We start from the raw sequence: 20,708 nt of genomic DNA on the forward strand, positions 1-20,708 counted from the left end.
GGATGCTGAGATTGTACAAACTCCTGACACACTGCCCAGTTTTGGATGGTGTTTATAAAACATGTGTGCTTTAAATTGCAGTCAAGAGTATGAATCAAACCCCCAGGACAGGTGCCCATTCCCAAGCACTGCCTCCTGTTACCTGCTTGTTCTGTTATTATCTAGAACATTTAGAGAAGCTCTCTACCTTTTCTTTGCATTGTTATTCAGGTTCAAAATTAGATGACTTTTAAATTCTTCTAAAATAACTCTGACTATCAAGTATCAGTATCTCACTGACTGTATTGTTGCATTCAAACATGCAAGAACTTCTGCATGGTTACTGCTTGCAGTGGCTTTTCTTGATTTGTCATTATTTTCTTGTGCTGTTAATTCAACTGTGAGTTTAATAACAATAATAACAATTGTTTTTCTTTTTAAGAACGACACCAGCAGTGCTTTTCTGGCAGTGGATCAACCAGTCCTTCAATGCTATAGTGAACTACACCAACAGGAGTGGGGATGCCCCCATCACTGTCAGGTCAGGCACTAAATCTCATCATTCTGATGAGTAGAAATGTCTCTCTGGTGTACATGAAAATGGTTGGGCATTAAAGTTTGAGATGAGACAGGGATAAGTTTTTCAATCTGTAGTAATTATTAATTTGATATGCACAGATGAGAAGTCTGAGAAGGGCTGAGCCAAAAAATGGCTTTTTTCTGCCATTAAAGACAAGCCTGAGCACTTTGATCAAGAGCACTTAGCAGGATTTAACAGGAGTCAGTGTTTCAAAACATTTACAAGTTTTCCTCATCAGTTTGGTGTCCTACCAGGATATTTCTAAGCTGATATTTTGTGGGGGCCTTTAGTTGTGTCACTGTGGTGCCAGCTCACACCACACTGAGGGTTCATTTACAAAAAGAGATTCCTTCAGCTGGGCTGTGCTTGTTTCTACTTGATGTCTGGGAAAGAGATTAAATAGATGAGGAAAGCAAGACATCTCAAACTAAAAGAGGGGAAATTTAGGTTAGATAAACAGAAAAAGTCTTCCCTGTGAGGGTGGTGAGGCCTTGGCACAGTTACCCAGAGCAGCTGTGGCTGCCCCATCCCTGGAAGTGTCCAAGGCCAGGCTGGATGGGGCTGGGAGCAGCCTGGGACAGTGGAAGGTGTCCCTGCCCATGGCAGGGGTGGAATGGAATGAACTTCATGGTTCCTCCCAAACCATTCTATGATTCTATGAATAGAAAACTGGAATTGCAGTACTTGGCTTTCTGGTTTTGGGGCTGACTTGTTTAAAGATGTCTGGGAGCAAACTGTGAATTCCAGCATCTAGAGACACCTCCTAGCTGGGAAGTATGTAAAGTGTGGTTTGGGGCAGGTTGGGTTGGATTTGAGTGTTTGCAGCGCAGCTGGTCTGGGTGTACGGGGTTTGGTATGGTTGATTTTAATTACTATTATAGACATGGCCTTGGAAATCCAAACTGATTTTACTAGGTTAAGCAATTAGGAAATTAAATAAAGAACTAACCCTTCAAGGTGTTTGTTCAGGTACCTGAGAAAATGCTGAACAGGCAGCAATGCACAACCAGCAGAACCTGATTCAGTATTACAATGTGGCTTGAATGTGATTTTTACTGCTAGTGAAATCAAAGTGTTTAATTCAGTGTCCCATTTAGATCTTCCATCCCCACCTTATTGCAGTAGCACAGGAAATCCTATTTAACTTCTGGGGGGGCATAACTGTGTGTGTAAAATGTAATTGTTTTTCAATGTAGCTGTGCATGTGCAAACATTTTCATTTCTGTTTTAGCCAGCTGGGAACTGCCTATGTTTCTGCCACCACAGCTGCTGTTGCTACAGCCTTAGGACTTAATTCCCTAGCTAAGGTATTGCTGGTATTTTTTTTCTATTCTTACTAAACTGTGATGTCCTGTGAGAAGCTCACAGCTCATTCTCCTCTGCTGTATCTGTGTCATGCACAGCTCCCACTGTGGAGTTGTTATGGCTGCTCCTTTCTTTAGATCCCAACTTTATTTTTTCCCTGTGGAGATGGGTTTATGCATATCTGTCAAACAGCCCATGTTAGGTTCATGCAGACTCTGTCTGATAAGGTGCCTTTTTTCCAGTTTCTTTTTCACCTTTCAAGGCATCTAATAGCACTTGGGAAATTAATTGGAGTTTTAATTACACTTCCCTGTGATGCTACTAAACTCAGAATGGTTTTGTTACTCTCCTGCCACTGCTCACTCCTGAGAGAAGCATTTTTGACTTATTTCTTGTTTGAAGCTTGTTCTACCTCTGCCCCTCCAGTGAGTTTTCACTGGATTTTAATGTAAAGGAAATAAATCTGGTCTGTCACTACCAGCTGAAGCATTTCAATAAAGATAATAATTATGTACATTTTTATTTTCCTTTTTTCTCCCCTCTCTCTGTGTTTTCCAGCGCGTCTCGCCTCTTGTAGGGAGGTTTGTTCCTTTTGCTGCTGTTGCTGCTGCCAACTGCATCAATATTCCACTAATGAGACAAAGGTAGGAAAAAGAACAAAGATCACTCATGCTGGAAAAAAAGATGTTTTTCAGTTGGTAGATCAGCAAGTTACTAAATAAAGCACATTTTGTATCTTTAGCTTGTTTCAGAGCCTTGCAGAAACCTCATGCGTGAGGTTTTGACTGGTTGTTTGTAACAGCTATAAAATAGAACATAATAATTCTCTTCAGACAAATACCAAAGAGTTCTTCAGTCTTGGATCTCAGAAACCAGTTACTGGTTCCTTCCAAACTTTGATCACATGGATCTTTGAATAGCAGCAACACTTGGGAAAAACAGTCATTTCAAAAATGGTGCTTGAAATCCCACCTGCAGAGCTTAGTCATAGAAGTCAGGCTCTGCAGTTCTGTTTAATCATTGAGGTGACAAAAATGTGCAGCTTGTCAGAAACAAACTTTTTTTCTGTGTTGTGATTTGACTAGGAATAGAATAGTAGTAGGGGAAAGCAAATTTAAAGCATCCTATTATAAACACAAGGTTCTGGGCAGAAAAAGAATATTTAGACTTTACAATGGAAGTTTGTCTGTGGTAGTATTTTATCTTTTGTAAAATCTGAAGAGAAGAATAAAGGCAGTCCTGAGGATATTTGCTGTTTTCTGCCAGTGTGAGTTTAACACCTAACCCTGCACTTGAGCAAAAGATCTAATAGAGAATAGTTCAGTTACAGAAACATAGTTTGGTTTGTGCCTCCTTTTATACTTTCAAGTATATTCTTCATGGTTGAAGTGACAGCTCAGACTAGAATGCCAGGGGGGAATTTTCACAGAGCCTTCTGTTTCAACTCAGTGAAAATAATCTTCCTGTGTTCCATGAGCTGTCAGATAGGACAGGCTCCACTTCCAGAGCAGTCCAGAAAATTCCACTTTTCAGAATTAATGTGTAAAGGGACCTCTCCCTTCTGTGGAACACAGAAAATCATCTCTTTTTTTCCCCCTTGGAATGTTGTGACCAGACTCAAGCAGCAGATTGCTGTTACAAATATTCAGTTGGTAACTTCTCAACATATTTTCCCTTGATCTTTCTCTGCCTTTTGAATTTTTTTCTTGTGCCAAGGAATGTTACAAACAGACTCGCTTAGAAAATAAAATAAACCACACAATTCTAACAGTTGACAATTTTAAGGAACAAAGATAAGGTGACAAAAAATGGTGAAAAAATAAGTTCACATCCATCACTGCTTTATTTTTTACCCCTTATTCAACAGGGAAATCAAGTTTGGAATTCCTGTCACGGATGAGAATGGAAAAAGAGTGGGTGAGTCATCCAAAGCAGCTCAGCAGGCAATTGCCCAGGTGGTGATATCCAGGATCCTGATGGCTGCCCCTGGCATGGGTAAGGATAAATCCTGTGCACTCTGATCATCAGTCCCTGCTGTGAGAGGGAGATTCTGTTCTATCCAAGAGATTTTCCTCAGGGTTCAAATTCCCTTACAGCTCCCCAGGCAGTGTTTGCCTTTCTGTTTAGAACTTCCCCAGGGAAATGTGGGAACATCCTCAGTGTGTTTCACTGAGCTGCAGCAGGGAAGCTCCTGGGATGCTCCTGCAGAAAAGATGCAGAGAGCAAAGGAATGGGAGCAAATTCCACTTGCTTGGAGTTGGTTTAGGTGCTCTGCCAGTGCCAAATGACTGAGCTCAGGTTTAGTTACTGGTGAAATTGCCGGTTTTGCCTATTAATATTTTATTATTCACCTTTGTAAATACCAATCTAGCTGGCAATGTGAAATGAAAATTCAGTGAATGAATGACAAAAAGCTGTGAAAATTGTATTATGGCATTAGTTCAGCTAAACAGAAAATGAAAACAAAGTGCCATTCTCTCCAAGGTTAATGCCTTTTTTTATCTTATTTGCAGCAATTCCTCCATTCATAATGAATACCCTGGAAAAGAAAGCCTTTTTAAAGGTTAGTCTTAGATAATCAATCTCTATGTATTTCATACCCTAAGTTAATATTTTAATGAATTTTAAATACTTCCTGAATCTTCATATTTGCCTCCCAAACACTGTGGGAGGACATCCCTGTAGAACTTGCTTTACAGCTGTCTCTTTCCTTCTGCCTTGGAGATAACTTGGTTCGTTTGTCACAGTGCAAGGTAACATTGAGAAAATAGGAACATCCTTGTTACTGTCATAGTTGTTAGAATGCACATTTCCTCCTGTGAAATAAACCTTCCTTGTACTGAGATTTGGAATACAATTTATTGGGGGAAAAAAAGATTTTAATAATGCTGGTTTTCTCAAGATAGCAATAAGGAGGCTTTGCTTATCTGCTGTAGTAGCAATCTGAGTTTGCAAACAAAAATGATGGTAAAAAAATGATCTCTCTTGAAAATGATCCTTTAAAATTTACTGGATGTAAAGCGCAGGGCAGGCATAGGATGGAGATTCTTTATCAAAGATTATTTATTTCCTATATTCTTTTTATGCTAATGTAGTGTGAAGTCAAACCCCTGGTGTAAGTAAATGTTTTACTTAAATCGACATTCTGCACTGTGTGAGCATGAGAGGGAAAAGAACAATCATGGAATTAGTTAGGGTTGTCTAACACAAGGGAGATAATATTCAGGTGAGGAACCCTTTAATTCTTTACCAGTAAAGGCAGTTTCATCCTCACTGCTGATATCACTGATTTAATTATTTGGTAGCTCCAGGCAAAGCCTCTGCTTGTGAGACCCACCCAAGAAGCTTAAGAAAATCTGTCTCCTTCCTGTTAGAAAAATTAAGAAAAAAAACAGACCCTGCCTTGGAAAAGTTTGTGTGGGGACAAGGAGGACAAGCAGGGGAATGTTTTGTTTGGAATAGTTTTGTTGGTCTAAGATAAAGCTTTCTAAAGTGTTTAAATTTTATCTCTGACTGTTTCTGCCCTTTGTGTCTCTTGTGCAGAGTGAGATTACCCAGTTACACACCCCATTTGAAAGCGTTCCTGTATTTAAAAGGCAGGAACAGATTGCCTGGGGCAGCTGGGGCTGCCCCAACCCTGGAAGTGTCCAAGGCCAGGTTGGAAAGGGTTTGGAACAACCTGGGATAGTGAAGGGGGTGGAACTGGATGATCTTGAAAGTCCCTTCCGACCCAAACCATTCTGTGATTGTCTTCCAATCTTAAAACTTCTTTTTCCCTGAAGTGCTTTGCTTCCCTCCCACTTTTTAACAGAAAACATTTTTGCTCACAGTGTAAAAACAGGAAATGTGGCATTTGAGTTTCAGGGTAAGCATCAGTGTGTGCTGCTTTTATCTCCTGGAAGAAGTGAGCCTGCAGGGCATCCAAACACACCACAACTTGTGACACTGTGATGTTCCTGAGAATGTATTGCCTGGAAAATTAACCCTTGTTTAAAAAAAATTTAGGGAAAAATTATTTGGTATGTATTTGACATGTGAGAAATTTCACAAAGCTGTTGCCTCAGCTGACAAGTCCATGACATTTGTGAAGAAGTTGCAGCAGTCCTCAGAGTCTGGAGACAAATACCTGTTGGTTTTGTGTGGTGTAATCAACATAAGGGTGTTGTGAATTTTTCAGATCAGCCAAAATGAGCGATTTCTGCAGTGACTACTCAGTGGTCTCTGGTACCATCCTGTCCTGTCCCTCAGCCTCAGAGACTGAATCCAGGTGAAACACTGCTCTGCAGGTAGCCAGTGGTAACACCTGGTAGAGATTAGTATTAAACCCATCAAGGAATGAGCTGCACTTTTAACAAGCAGCTTCTGCATGTCCTCATGGAGTTTGGGAAGCACCATCCCATGCCAGCACTCCACCACCATCCCCACACTGCTTTATTAACTCACTACCCTCGGCCTCTGCTTCTCCACCACCCTTGGAAATAATTCCTGACCGCTTGCCAAAGCCTCTTAAGCAACACACAATGCCAAAAAATAGATAAATGGTTGTGAAATGATAAAAGAAATTAGAAAGCTGGTCTGCAGTAAGACAGAGAGAAGGAAATGCTCCTGGGATGTTGGTCTCAGAGCAGCCTGTCATGCTCTGATATTTGGGATAAGATGTAGGTCATGCAGCCCAGCTCATCCCCCCCGTTCCCACAGGGTTTTGCACCGAGGCATTGGTGTGAATTAACAACATTCCCAGAAGTTACTGCTAGAAGATGCCTCAAGAATGTTCTTGGAACACAAGCACGTATTTACTGCTTCAAAAAGAAGTTGCCTTGAAGAAGTATTTTTATCTGTTGAAGTTTTTTTTTTTTGCCATTGGTTTCAGCAGCAGCTTTGGGGCCTGTTTATGTAATTATGCAGCATAGCAGTAATTGATTGGGCTGCAGAATGTTTATTTTCATTGTCCCTGTGGCCATATCCTGACCAGCTCTGTGCAGAACCAGGTTATTTTACCTGCTGCACAGGAGGATCCATAAAGGACCTTGCCCTGAGGCACAGGGTTTATAGATTTTATTTACAGGTAATAATCTAAAGAAATAGATTGGTTTTTTTCATATAAACTTATGAAAATTCCAATCAACACTAAAGTTTTAGTTTATATTACTACTTTTACACAGCTTTAGCTACAGTTTCTCTTCTGTTCTGTAAATTGTATTAACATCCACGTTGATTCTAGAAGTTTCCTCATACATCCTTGAAACAAGCTCCTTGGGATCTTTCAATCTGCAGCTAAAATCTGTATTCAAAGCTGTTACAAAATCAGAAGAGAGAGCCTTTTCCTTCAAGCATTGTTCTTGAATGTCTTATGCCCTGAAGTCCTCCACACATTCCTAATTTCACTGTCATTTCATTTATTTATTTTTTTGAAAACAGACATAGGAAAGCTGACAGATTTCTATATCCAACAAAGAAAGGAGGCAGTTAGAGAAAAGCTGATTCTCCTTATGGCTTTTGTTTGCTTAATTATCATTTCTCCATTTTCTCTGCTTGCACTAACCACTAAAATGTCATAAAGACATCTGGAAATTAAATCCTAATTCATTGGGAACTGCCTTCTTCCTGAGTTAAATGATAGTTCTCTAACACACTGAATTCTTCTGCTCTTTCTCTTGTAGTTTCTCCATTTTCTCTCTTTGTGGGGGTGTGCAGCCTGCATTTGAATTTTATTGTTATGTTGTTCCCTGGGCAACTCCAGTTCTTAATTCTGACCTCCCAGTGTTACTTTTTCCTCACCATCTTTCTGTATTAGTGCAGCCTGGTAACATTCTTGAAAAATAAAGGCTGGAATTCAGATCAAATTGGCAAAAAATGTCCCAGCACATAAACTCCATGTTCTTTATGGAGTCTGTATTAGACCCCTCTCTCTCTCAGATCAGTGACTAACTCTGACAAAGGCATAAAACCATTTATTCCTCTCAGGCCACCTTCCAACAGCCTTTTCAGTTATAAAATTGTATTTGGGGCTTTTCTGTTAAATCCCTTGGGTCCCACACTCCCCTGCAATGCACAGCATCCCCCTCCCTCCCTTCTCAGAGACACTGCAGGGTTTGGCTTGTGTTCACCTCCTCTTGGCACGGACTCTCCCAGGGCATAAAATGAAAATTTGGGGTGAGTTTATCTCAGCTGAGGGTCAGATGCAGGTGTTCAGGGAATGCCAGAACAGCAAAGCTCTGCTGCCTTCACTCTTTACTCATCTTGCTGTTGTTTTCTGTTCCCATTTGTTATCTCTTGTTGTAGGTTATTGCTGAATTGCCCAGTTCCTCCTGCACTCATTTCTGCATTACAGATTGACTCCAGGAAAAAAAAAATAAAGAAAAGAGAAGCAGTCTTCTACATTGTTTCTTCTCCCTCAGGCTCTGGAGTTTTGCTCCACACAGGCTCATTTTCCCTGCCTCAGACACTGCTGTGACCTCCCTCAGCCCTGAGCTTTGTCCTCCTGAGCTTTCTACATTTCCTTTGCCCATTTCTACTGTCAAACAGTGCCCAGCTTTTGTTCACCATTTTTTGCCTCTAACTTCTATATCTTGAGAAATTCTTCTTGCAGAAACACCATCTTCACTGAAAACATCATCAACTGTATCAAGTCATTTTTACCTCCTGAGCTATTTTATTTTAAAATTCCCTTTGTGTCCTTATGGCAGCAGCTGAGTCTGTTCTGCTCTTAATGGAGCAAGAGGCAGCAGTGGCCACTGAACTGTTCTGGGTTTACTTCATTGGTAATGAATTTTAACTAAAATTCTACCAATGAGAGTGGATTCCTAAATAATTTTGAAAGCCTGCAAAAAAAATTTATTCTTGGCATATATTCAAGTTCTGCAAAAGTTACAGAATTAATGAGGTATGTGGGTTATGTGTTGCTTTTTCAGCTTGGTTTTCCCAGTCCTCAAACCCTTCTTTTCTTCAATAAAAGGTGAACTCCTGCAGAACTGGAGTGTTGCTACAGGGACGAGTTCCTGCACATCAGGGGAAATGCTATGACAGGAGAAAGGGCTAAGAGAGGCAGATTTACATCTCCTTTATTTATGGCTGGTGGCTCCAGTTGCAGGTTAAAACCATTTGATGCCACCAAAGGGAAGGAGCTGTAATAAGATGAGCTCTTCCTTGGAATGCCTGGGCAGAATTCCCTGTGCCCTGCAGAGGTGGGGCAGCACCACCTGGAAACTTCCAAATTTCAGCTCTGCTGCTACTGTGGGCTTGTGAGACCCAAAGCAAAGGCCCAGGAGCAGGTCCTGAGTCAAACAAACTTACTCACTGGAGTTTCTGACACTTCCTCAGGATCACTGTGTACATGGATCCCCCTGGGAATTTCCCTGCTGCTCTCCAGAGGGATTTGGCTCCCAAAGTGGAACTCAGCATGAAGCCACGCTGGTCAGGGCTTTGCCTTCACATCTCAGTGTCTTTTAGGTGCAGTCTGTCTCTTAAAAGAATTCCAGGAAGGTGGGAAGCTGGGAGAAAAGAGTCCATACTCACTGTGTGTGGTTTTATTTCAACAGAAATTTCCTTGGATGAACGCTCCCGTTCAGGTTGGAATAGTTGGAATCTGGTAAGTGGTTTCCTTGGGTTGGGTCTGTTATCTTAAGAGATACTTGTAGGGGTTTTAAGAATGCAGCAATATTTGCCTTTTTTTTTTTAAGGAAAAAAGGTTGAGAGTTGCTGAGGGCACAGCAGTTATTTCCATCTCTGTAACTGATAAAATATCATGTTAAAAACTAAAAAGCCGTTAGCAGGGAAGGAGCTGCCAAGAAAAGCAGAGGGAGGGGAGAAAGGGAGTGGCAAAAAAAGGAATGTGGCAGCTTGATTAGAAAAGATGCTTTGGCTGCTACCTCTAAACAGTCAGTGGAATCTCATCCTGGAGGGTGATCACTCTGGAAACATTTGGTTAATGGGGTTTAATTTGCTGTGTTCTGGCATTTTCTGTTGTCATGCACAGAAAGGTAAAGCACTGTAAGGACATCAAATGGTAAATTTAGACAAATTTGGGAACATTATATTGAAACATTTAATGCTGTTTGTATGTAATGATTTCATAAGGTACAATGCAGTGAGAAATAAAAGTTACAAAGCACTTCGTGGAACTTTACCTCGCTGTGTACAGAAAACAAGCTTTTTACTTAAATCATGTATAAGATTTTTGAATTCTGTTTTAGCACCTAAATATTGTAAACCTGGTTTTGTCTCCTCTAGTCTCGTGTTTGCAACCCCCCTGTGTTGTGCACTGTTTCCTCAGAAGAGGTGGGTACTGCTGTGAATTATTACCTCAGTGTTATTCCAGATCCAGTCATGGCTGCACAGACACAAACACAAGGTCATTGCCTGCTCAAGCAGTTTTAATTCCCATATAACAAAGGTGATAAACAAGAGAATATACAGAAGAAAAGTAATAACTATGTTATTCATCAGTAATATATAATAGTTGTTTACAAACCCCAGCAGCTCAAGATGAGTTCTATACAACATATTCATGTCCAGTAAGGTTATGGATGCACTAAATACAGTCAGAGCCCATTTTATTTTCAGCTGGAAACTCTTCTATTTATAAAGAACAGCACTGGAATATCTGCGCTCATTTGTTATTTGGTTAATATTTTTCCAGACTTTTTCATCAATACAGAAGTAGCTCAGTACTGAAAGCAGTCTTAGAAACAATATTCATTATAGCTGAAATCCTTATGAAATCTGAATGAGTTACTTAAAAAATTTTGCTCAGTTTGGTACATAGTATGGCCAGGGCCTTAAATTCAGCTGTCCCTCTCATTTTAATAGTAGTTGTCTAAACTCAGCAAGCTCCCAGCTGTACCTTAAACAGCCCAAGCTGGAGCTGAGTCCATTAAAATGCTGAACTAAGGCAGCTTTTGACTTCCAGAAAACAATAGCCAATTCTCAGTGGTGTTTGAGTACAACAGAGCTGACACCATTTGTCTCCCTGCTTGGCCTAGGACAGGGAACTGTGGTAAACAAGTGTCACTAGGCTACCTGGAGATGACTTGACAAACCAACCCAGCACACGTGCTACAGTTCTTGATTTCAGCCAGGGCTCTCCAGTTCAGAGGAAGATTAGACCTTGAACTGTGTTCAGGAAATCGCAGCTGTTCAAATGACCTGGCAGCTTACTTCACTTTACTGTGAACCAGCTCTCATAAAAACAAACCTTGTATTCAACTGAATAAAATCACATAGTAAGTTAAATAGGAAAATACATTCTATTTAATAAAAATAATTTTAGGAAGGTAAGTTTCAATTGCCAGCAACAACCTGAGCAATGAAGTGGATCCTTACCCTCATGGTAATAGCAACAGCCATTTCCTGACTCCATGGGCTGTCCCACTGCCCTTGGAGCAGGGATTCATGTGCCCTGGTCTGTCAGCCTGTTTCCTGGATAAGATATTTTAAAAGATCTGAAAACTCTTTTGACAGATACATTGTCCATCTTGTTTTCTCTCTGGTGCTTGTTTGGTGTAACCCCTTCCCTGTTTCTTTTGCTCAGTTCCATGTCGGTGTCACGCTTGGAGCCAGATTTGCGAGCCAAGATCCGAGCCAGCTACCCTGGCCTAGAACGTGTATACTTCAATAAAGGATTATAACTCAAGGAAGGCAAAGTATCTTTCAAGGAGGAACTTATGAACTTATTTTTTGAATTGTGTGCCAACATAGACAAGAACACCTTTATCTTGTTCTTTTGTTAAACAGGTTGATCATCTGCGTTATTTTACAGTTGAAGACTTTCCTCAGTATAGTGTTTAAATCACATAAGGTCACTTTGTCCACTTTGGTATTGTTTGAAAGTTTAAACATACATATCCAGAGATGTTTACATAAGTCTCAAGCAGCTACAATAACAATAAAGAAGCGCACAATGAAAACCAGACGCTATTATATTGGATTTGCCACCTGTTCCAGTAATAGTGGGGCAGGGACCTCCTTTTGAAAAGTCATAGAGCAACTGAACGAAGTTGCCAGCCTCTGGTAGCCGCAGGACGGGTGGCTGAACGTGTCAGGATGTTGTGCAGGAAGGGCTTTTTGCCAGGAGGCTGATTGGGCTGCAGGTTCTCCCTGTTGGCACAGAAGCGTTTCTTGGAGGCGGAGGTGGGCGGCGCCTGCAGCCTCTGCACCGTGTGGTACTGCTCAGCAATGCAGGCGGCCTTCTTGCGCAGGTCCAGCTTCACCAGCACCATGTTGTTCTGCAGCTCTGCCAGGGTCTGGTCCTGAAGACAAGATACAAATATATTTTTAAAATATAAAAATATCGAAATAAAAGCCCATAGAAATAAAAGCCCATTCCGAGTTGGAGCAGACCTTAAAGATCCTCGTGTTCTCTGTTGTGGACAGGGACAGCTTTTACTAGACCAGCTTGCTCCAAGCCCTGTCCAACCTGGCCTTAAAATACTTCCAGGGACAGAGCAGCCACAACTTCTCTAGGAAATGTATTTTCAGTGCTTCAGCATCCTTACAGTATTTTTTCCTAATATCTAATCTAAACCTCAATATGAAGCTATTCCCCCTGGTCTTGTACAAAAAGTCCCTCCAGCTTTCTTCTATGCTCCCATCAGGTACAATGAGAAGTTGTCTTAACTCCCTGGTTACTGTGAACTGAGGAGGATAAACAGCCTTTTGCCAAAATTCACTAACTGTTCTGCTAAATAAGACCATGCATAAAAGCTTCTACTGTGAACAGTGTAGCAGTTCAGTAGCACATAGGAACAGTAAGGGTGGGACAAAGCTGACTCCATCCTGCTGCAAATATGCTGCCATAGCAACTGTGATGGAGTGGATAAGGAAATGAGAACTCTGAATTCTCCTACTTTAAGTGCAGGCTGCCAGTGAACTGAACAGGAACAATTTGGGTCTCCTGTGGAGAGGTAAATACACAACTAACTCAGCCATTGAAAAAAATCAACCACAGAGCTCCCTTCACAAAATATGCACTGGCAAATAAATAATTTGATTTGCAGCAGCAAGAACTTTGGTTGCTGTGATTATGGCAAAGCTCACAGACTGGACCCCTCTCCCCCATGCAGCCCACACCAAAGTAGACAATCACCTGTCTTGCCAGGATGTCATCACACATGCCCAGGGCTTCTCTCAGCTTCCCTGCCCCTGTGCTGTGGCAGCACGCTCGCTCTGCAGACTGGAGAGACTCCCCAATTTTGTGTAACTCTGCACGCAGCAATCTGACGTTCTGGAAGAGAGCGGTTTAATGCAACAGCTGGTTTGGGCACTGCTCTGCAAACAAAGCCACCCCAAGGTAATTCAGACATGCAGCACTGAGGGAGGATCGGATACTAAAATCTTCAGCTCCTGTAAGTTGAACAAACCCATTTCATTTGTTTAAAAACCTGGAAACAGCAGCCCCAAACTCTCTTTAAGCTGCATCTGCCCTGCAAATGTTATTTTCTGTAACACAGAACTGGAGTTACCTTCTGTCCATCCTCCAGCTTCCTATCCACATCCATAGTAATGGGTTTGGCAGAGGGAGGTGGTTCCACTAATTTCTGGTACTTGTGCAACTCTAGGAACAGACAAAAAGTAGTGAGAAACAGGACATTGATCAGCTTTCAGTATTCCTGAAATTCAGGACTTCCCTTGAGACAAGCTGCCACAGGCGAGCTGGAACAAGCTTTTGAGTTTGTGCAGAAAGGCACAAACATTCCAGGCTTCTCCCATTCACTTAGACAAAGGGGCTTAAGAATCTGAATGGAAGGATTATCCTGTGCTAAAGTCCATTTTCCTGTGAAAATGAAGTGAAACTGCCCATCCAGCACATACATTATTCCTGTCACCTACAAGTCAAATCATGTTTTGAGGGTGCCTAAATCCAATGTACCCTGAAGGAAGTCTCTCTAACCCTGCACAGGGAGCTCTCAGCAGGGTTCAGAACCTGTGCAGCATCGCTGCTGTACCTGCACTTGTGGAATTCAGCTCCTTCTGACACAGCTCCAGCCTGGCTTTGGTGTCTGCCAGCTCCTGCTGCAGAGTGGACGAGGTGCCCGCTCGCTTGGATCGACGTACGCTCTGCTCTGACTCCTTCTGCTTGGCATCCAGGCTCTCCAGCTTTTGTTTGGTCTCCTTCAGAGCAGCTTTGAGCTCCGAAATCTCCTCGTCACGCTCCTGAGGAAGGAAGTTTGTTCAGAGAGTCAACAAGATTTTTGTAGCACAACTTGTGTGAAATGTTCTGTGTCTTTATTCCTGGAGAATTTTTCAATCCTACACTTCACACATTGAACCCAGCCTTTAAGGTTACTTTTAAGTGAGTACAGCAAACCCACTTCCTGGGAGCCTAAAGCACCTTTTTACAGGCTCTAAAGAAGAGGGATTGTTTTGGGAGTTGGTATCTTCAGAGTAGTCTGCAAGAAGTCCCAGAGGTCACTCAAACGCTGTAGGCATAAAAATATGGACAGATCCATACCCATCATCACAACTGAGAGCAAGAAGAGAACTTTACACAGCTTGTGTGAATCTGAAGAGCCCAAATCCAGCCACTAGTGGGAAGAGTTAAGGGGAGAGATAATCATGTGGAACAAATGGACAAATCAGGATGGTTGTACATTAGCTTCCAGACTGACTGTTCAAAATTAAGAAGCCTCGTGGGCTACATAAAGTAGGAGACAAGAAGCAAAAATTGTGGATCAAGGGATGAAATAATATCACCAAAAATACCTCAGAAAGCAAAATCTTTCTTTTCACTTTGCATAAAGATCTTCCTGCACTCAAGTACCCAGAGTCCCTTCCAAACCCACTGCTGCTTTCCTGATTGCCCTGAACAAACCTGCATCTCCTCCTGGTAGTGGTCAGTCAGTAACTCCTTCAGGATGTTCATTTTACCCTCGTACAGTTCCTCCAGCTGCTCTCTCTGAGCATCCACGTGCTGGCTACAAAGAGAACAACCAATCCCACATCAGGATCTGGCAGTTCTGGGTGCTGCAGCTCGTCCTGAGCAGAGGGAGGGAGAGCAGCACAGGCTGTACCTCCACCACTGCTCCTTCTGTTGCATGTGCTCCAGCATCTCGTTGCAGATCTCCTCGCGCAGGCGCATCTCGAGCTGCAGCTTCTTCTGCCGCTCCTGCGCCAGCAGCTCCCGCACAGCCTCGACCGCGCGCAGCAGGTCCTGCAAGAGACACAGCTCTGCTGCCCACGCTGCACTACAGAGCTCAGACCTGCAGTAAACTAAGTGATGCCATGTCTGCAGGATGCAGGGATCTAGATTTAAGGAAAGAAAAAGTTGCCAGGGTTTGCTACCTCAGCACATGACAGTTTGAGTCTCTGTAGAGATGACTTCATCTTGAGCATTCAGCTATCCCCACTGCCTGCTTTATCTAGGAAGTTTGATTATTTTTCCCCCATTTAGATTCCTGTTCTGAATGTTTTCTAGATTTCCCTTGCAGAAAAAGAATTACAGGTCTGCACCTGTACTGTTACTGCCACTTTTCCACAGATGACAAAGTGCTTTCAAATTCAGCACGTGTATCAGATTTAGACCAACTGCAGAATGTTTTTGTCAAGGATTCCCAGTTTCCTGGGTCCTTTTTCCTTCTGAGGTTTTGTGTCATCTCTCTTGGCTCTCTCTGAGCTCCAATCCCAGCTCCCTAGGCCAAAGCTAACAGTTGTGTTCTTGACCTTGCATCCACATAAAGGCTGTAAAACAGATCACAACCCACCTTCTTCTCATACATAGAGACATCTGCCTCATCCTCTGTGTCTTCTTCTGATTCCACATCTTCCTCTGGCTCTGCCTCTGGACCCTGGCTGATTCGCCTGTGTTCTTTGATGATGGATTTTAAGGATGGAAGTCCCAGCTTTGTGGGAGGTGCCTGAACAAGCTGAAGGGGAAAAGACCACCGTTATCAATCTGCAAAGCCTGGAAGTTGTGTGGTCTTTAAACACAGCCAGCCCCTCTCTGCAACCTGTCAGCCATTTCAGTTTAGCAGAATCTGGAAATACTCTGGAGGTAATAACCAGTGGAGAGAAGCATAGGGATGAGGTACAAGCATGCCCTCTCTCCTTGTGGTGGGAAGGGACCAAATCCCACAGAAGCAGGAGAAACCCAAGCTACCCTGACCATGCCATGATCCTGGTGTGTGTTACCTGGCTGGCAATGGCTGAGAACTTGGCTACGTGCAGAGTCTCATCATAGGTGGAAGCACACTGGTTGATGTTGACAATCATGCAGGAGCGCCCGCGCCCGGTGAAGAAGCCCTGGAACACGCGGGTCAGTTTGCTGTCCCGGAACGGAACCACCGCCTGCTTTGTCCTGGAGGAGAGACACCAGTGAGCTGGGAAAGCAAAAACAAACCCCCACACCCTCCCTCTGGAGGAGTGGCTGCTCACCTGGCCTGCTGGTTCTGGCGGAGGGCGGCGATGCAGCGGCCCAGGGTGTGCAGGGAGGTGTTGATGTTGTTGGCTTCCTTCATTCGCTCCCCGCTCCTCTGGTCCTTGCAGCGCTCAGAGCCCGCCAGGTCACACAGGGACAGCCTGAGGGAAACACAGGGATACTCACATCTCTTACAGCCTTTGTCCTGCCATAGCAGGTTTACCCTTCAGACACCCTGCAGTCACCTTCCCAGCTTCCCCATAAGGGCACGACCACTCTTTTGGGGTGCCTGGGCTGTTGATGGATAGAAGAGCCTGCCTTAAGTGTAGGGGTCACACAAAGTAACAGCAAAATGAGCTTTGAAGTGTCAACTTCTAAGATCCTTTGTCAATCCTCAGAAAAGCCTTTTTTCCAGATAAATACATCCCAGGAACAGGCACCAGCAGCACTCAAATCAGCCTGCTGCAAAGGTAAGGATGCTCACATTTATCTTCACTCAAAAAGCCTGAAAACTACCTCAAATTGTACCTTGCAGTACTTCTCAAACTCCTGTCAATTCCAAGACTTAACATTCATTCCATCCAAGTATACTTTCAACACCACCATCACCAAGATACTTCCCATACCCCAGGCCCTCAACCAAAGAGACAAGAAAGCTGAGATTACACCCAAATCCTAAAAAACCATGAAACTTACTCGCTGATTTTTGGAACAACTTCTCTGGCACCTCTTTGCAAGTGCAGAATGCGAATGGAGAACACACTGTGACTGTAAAGAAACATGCAAATATTTACAAAAAAAAAAAAAGACAAACTTTAAAAGCCCCTCAGAATTGTATTTCTGCCTAAACAATCCCTCTCCCTTCAGACCTGCGACTGGAGTTCTGGTTCATGTGGGTGCTTGCAAAACTCTGGTTTTTCCGACCCAGTTTCAGGAGCTTCCAGGCCTCATCAGCATCCCGGACATTGATCCAGTTCAGATCTGGAAAGCAAGCATGCATTGGGCACAGCAGTTGGGAGACTGGCAGAAAACTTATCTCAGCCCCAACCTCACTATTGTATATCCTTGTATATCCATCAACCAATTTGACAATCCTGTAATCCCAACATCAGAGCTCTTTATGGGGCTCTCCTGCACATCACTGCTAAGCCACCCACCCACTCAGTCCTAAAGCCTCCCTAGCAGGCCACCAACCCTCTCCTGCAGGCAAGCCCACCTTTCACATAGGGGTTGCCAGTCTGGTCCTCGCAGAGCCGCAGCGTTTGCCGCTTGCGGTTCTGCCCAGGCAGAGCTGGTTCTAACAAGTCATAGATTAACTCGTTGTAGATCTCAAAGAAAGAGACCCAGATGGAGAACTGCACATCTTCTGGGCTGCTGAGTGAAATGCGATCCAGGTCAGCCCAGCAAGGGCCCAGTTCTGGGGAAAAAAGAGGAAAAAAAGGAAGGAAAACAAATCATGATTGCAGCTTTTCATGGGTTCAACAGAATGGTTTAGGTCTACAGTAAGATACTTCCATCAGCAAGCAAAACCACCCCAGCACAAATCCTTTCATTTACTTCCTCTCATGTGCATCTATTCTAATGCCTGTCCCCAGTGAGACAGTCTAAAGCTTCTTTTATCAGTATCACCTGCTCTGTGTAAGGACTTTTACATACTCAAGTTTGATTCCAGAATTGCAAGATATTTCAAACATGAACTGTTTCCGGCATAACTGAAGTTTTAGTCCTCGTTATCTCCATCACTCCATGCTTCTGGATACCTAAGCAGCTGGTAGTTCCTGGCTTTGACAGTCAGAGCACAAGTGCTCAGTGCAGCCTGCCACTTTGGCATCCTGCTTCCCAGTAATCCCCATCTCACAGCAATCAGCTGCTCAATAACCACATTCCTTGAATGAAGTGAGTGAATGTCAAGTAATTTCTCATTTCACGAGGTTTGGTTATTATGGAGTGGAGAATTCTTCTGATATTGGCAAAATATATGCAGAGTTCTTCTGACGTGGCATCTTTCAAAGGGAAAATCTGAGGCTGCAGCACCTTTGCTCCCTTACCCAGAACACAGCATCCAAACAGCCATCACCCTTTTCTTCCCCCATGCTCCAGCAAAAAGCAGCAGGTAGTACCCAACAGGCTTCCAGAAATACCTTCTGTCTGGCTGAGGTCTGAACGGTTGGTGAGCTGGCTGGATGAAGACAGCCCAGCAACTCCACTGTCAAAGCTGCCACTGGTGGCCTGGAGCCGAGATTCAGCACTGTGACTCCTCTTCATGGGTGTCAGCAGCTCCTCCTTGAAGGAAACAAGGAACAGGAGCATGCAGGTAGTGTGACACCACCCCATTCCTCTTGCTGTTGAACCCCCAGAGGCCTGTGCTTACCTCCCAGAGTCCCCTCTGCAGCATCATCTGCTTCTTGGTCTCCTCCTGGCGCACCTGCCTGCTGTCCAGCCAGGTCACCTCGTTGGAGAGGGCAGGCTTCAGGTCCATGGCCTGGTACAGCCGGTCCCCCACACTGTGGAAGATGGTGGCCAAGGAGCGAGGCAGAATGCCCCCATCCTGGGCAGTGCCTGCAGCAAAAGCAGCAGCAAAGCTGAGGATTCAGAGGCAGAAGACAGAAAACAATTCCTTCAACAGGCCCCACAACACCTGGTGCTGTCCTTACCCTGAATTGTGTGAGTCTTCCCTGAATTGGTGATGCCATAGGTATAAACCAGACAGTTCTGCCCACTCAGCACATCCTTTACCACCTGCTTCATTGTCTCATCAAAGAACAATTTCTGCCCAACCTCTGGTCCAAAAATCTGCAAACAAGACATAGGAAAAATGGCTTCATGTAGATCTTTCCTATCTTTAGCTGATGGTTGCTCAAGTGATATTACATGGTCCTTTGTTCCCTGCAGTAGCCATGAGCAAGATACCCACCAGCAATTCCAGCTGAGCTCCCTACAAAAACAAGCTGCTCATTTATTTAATCCAATAACATATCATTGCAGCCCCTAGTCTGTCTAGAGCCTCATGAACAGGAGTTTGCCATTTGCTGCCAAAGAAAGTTATCAGAAACAGCTTAAAATTAAAAAACTAATGAAGTAGCAACTAAAACCTGAAGTAACCTGATTGCATGAGACTGCAGGGTTCAGGCAGTGCCCTGGGGTCAGTGGATGTGAATAAGGCTGCTTTTCAAGCTGCAAGGGCTGGTTTAAGCTGAAATCACTTCCAGATGGGTTGTTTGTCCCAGCTACCTACCCTGGTGAAGGAGAATCTGTGCACTGCTTGTCCCACTCCTCGCTCGGTGCTCCGCATGGTGAAGGAATTCTTTGGAGCTTTCAGAATAAGGCTTTCTGAGTTCTCAATACAGACACAGCCCTAAAGAACACATAAAATCCATCATTGCAGTGGCTTGCAGGAGGATAGACAGCATCTCCCAGCAGGCACACAGCCAGCTCAGACTCTGCTTCATTCAGTATCTCACCTGGTCTTCCCCCTTGTCTACTTCTGTAGATTTCAGAGGTCGAACTCTGAGGTAAACTTTTAATTTTCCATTATTGTCTTCAGTTACAGCCTGTAAGAATCAGCACAAGTTAAATATGTCAGCCAGAGAGGCAGCACACAACCCCCCATGGGAACACTTAACAAGAACCACAATATGGAGCACACATGTTGGCTATGCTGCTAGTGCTGAGGAATTTCTCTGGTCCCAAAATCACCAACAATGCCAGAAGCTTTCTTAGGCTTTTCCGAGCACACCAGCATTATTTTTTTTCTTTATCTAATGGATCCAAGCAACAAGCCAAAGGTCTAACACCAAAACCAAGCATCACCCCAAGAAGCACTCACTGCCCACTGCTCTCCCAGGAACTGCTCCCCCTAAATGCAGTATTGAGAGTCTCTGTTATTTTTGCATCACACCTCTTTTGTACAGAGAACAGCAGGCACGAGTGAAAACGCTGCCCTGTTTGTTACAGGGCTCCAAGCTGACCTGAGAGCCCTCGAGGTTTGGGGAGATGGCAGAGAACTCCGGCAGCAGGTCCTTGCGCAGGTCAGCCCCAAAGCCCGTAGCTGTGGACTCGAGCACAGGGGAGGCTGCAGCCTCATCGTCAGAAAACAGCCCTGGGGAGGCAAGTGCTTGTGCCATGGTGCCTCACACGCTCCTGGGAAAAAGGGGAAGGGACAGGGTGGTGTCACAGCAACCCCCGCACATCCATCGGTCCCCACAAACACGGGTCCCCACGTGGAGCCCTCCCTACACACATTGCAAGGTGCACACATATACACACAGCCCCTGCACACGGAGAAATCGCACAGAACCCCGGACACAGCCCGTGCACACACAAACACCACCCAGGACTCCAAACCCACCTCCCGGACATACGGACACCATACCGGTGACATGCACACAGACACCCCATTAACACAGGGTACCAAACAGACCTAACGCACACACCAACCACCACACAGGACACCCCCAAGCCCAGACGCAGCTCGTCGCCGCTCCCCCACACAGA

At 44.0% G+C, this 20,708-nt stretch overlaps 2 protein-coding genes across 3 annotated transcripts in view; one reads left to right on the forward strand and one right to left on the reverse strand.

The window, feature by feature from the left end:
- Window positions 1-11,821, forward strand: part of SFXN1 (sideroflexin 1) — a 33,039-nt gene extending 21,218 nt beyond the window's left edge. For both annotated transcript variants that reach the window (XM_054288166.1, XM_054288165.1), the window contains exons 5-12: window positions 422-520; window positions 1,791-1,866; window positions 2,423-2,508; window positions 3,732-3,859; window positions 4,378-4,427; window positions 9,403-9,452; window positions 10,094-10,141; window positions 11,394-11,821. In XM_054288166.1, the coding sequence (XP_054144141.1) occupies window positions 422-520; window positions 1,791-1,866; window positions 2,423-2,508; window positions 3,732-3,859; window positions 4,378-4,427; window positions 9,403-9,452; window positions 10,094-10,141; window positions 11,394-11,490 (634 nt within the window). In that variant the 3' untranslated portion in view covers window positions 11,491-11,821. The remainder of the gene's footprint in view (window positions 1-421; window positions 521-1,790; window positions 1,867-2,422; window positions 2,509-3,731; window positions 3,860-4,377; window positions 4,428-9,402; window positions 9,453-10,093; window positions 10,142-11,393) is intronic.
- Window positions 11,822-11,838: 17 nt separating this feature from the next.
- On the reverse strand, window positions 11,839-20,338 carry KIF20A (kinesin family member 20A). Its single transcript, XM_054288163.1, has 18 exons — window positions 20,183-20,338; window positions 19,676-19,765; window positions 19,450-19,569; window positions 18,869-19,007; window positions 18,586-18,773; window positions 18,356-18,497; window positions 17,431-17,631; window positions 17,084-17,195; window positions 16,911-16,982; window positions 16,232-16,375; window positions 15,989-16,154; window positions 15,562-15,723; window positions 14,872-15,011; window positions 14,673-14,775; window positions 13,807-14,014; window positions 13,324-13,415; window positions 12,948-13,085; window positions 11,839-12,111 (listed from the first exon to the last, which is right to left on the reverse strand). The coding sequence occupies exons 1-18, from the start codon at window positions 20,336-20,338 to the stop codon at window positions 11,839-11,841; spliced, it is 2,646 nt and encodes an 881-aa protein (XP_054144138.1).
- Window positions 20,339-20,708: the final 370 nt, after the last annotated feature.

The sequence above is a fragment of the Melozone crissalis genome, unplaced genomic scaffold (assembly GCF_028551555.1).
Source record: "Melozone crissalis strain CALT ecotype California unplaced genomic scaffold, PUWL_Pcris_2 ptg000061l_1, whole genome shotgun sequence".
In the NCBI taxonomy this organism is placed as follows: Eukaryota; Metazoa; Chordata; class Aves; order Passeriformes; family Passerellidae; genus Melozone; species Melozone crissalis.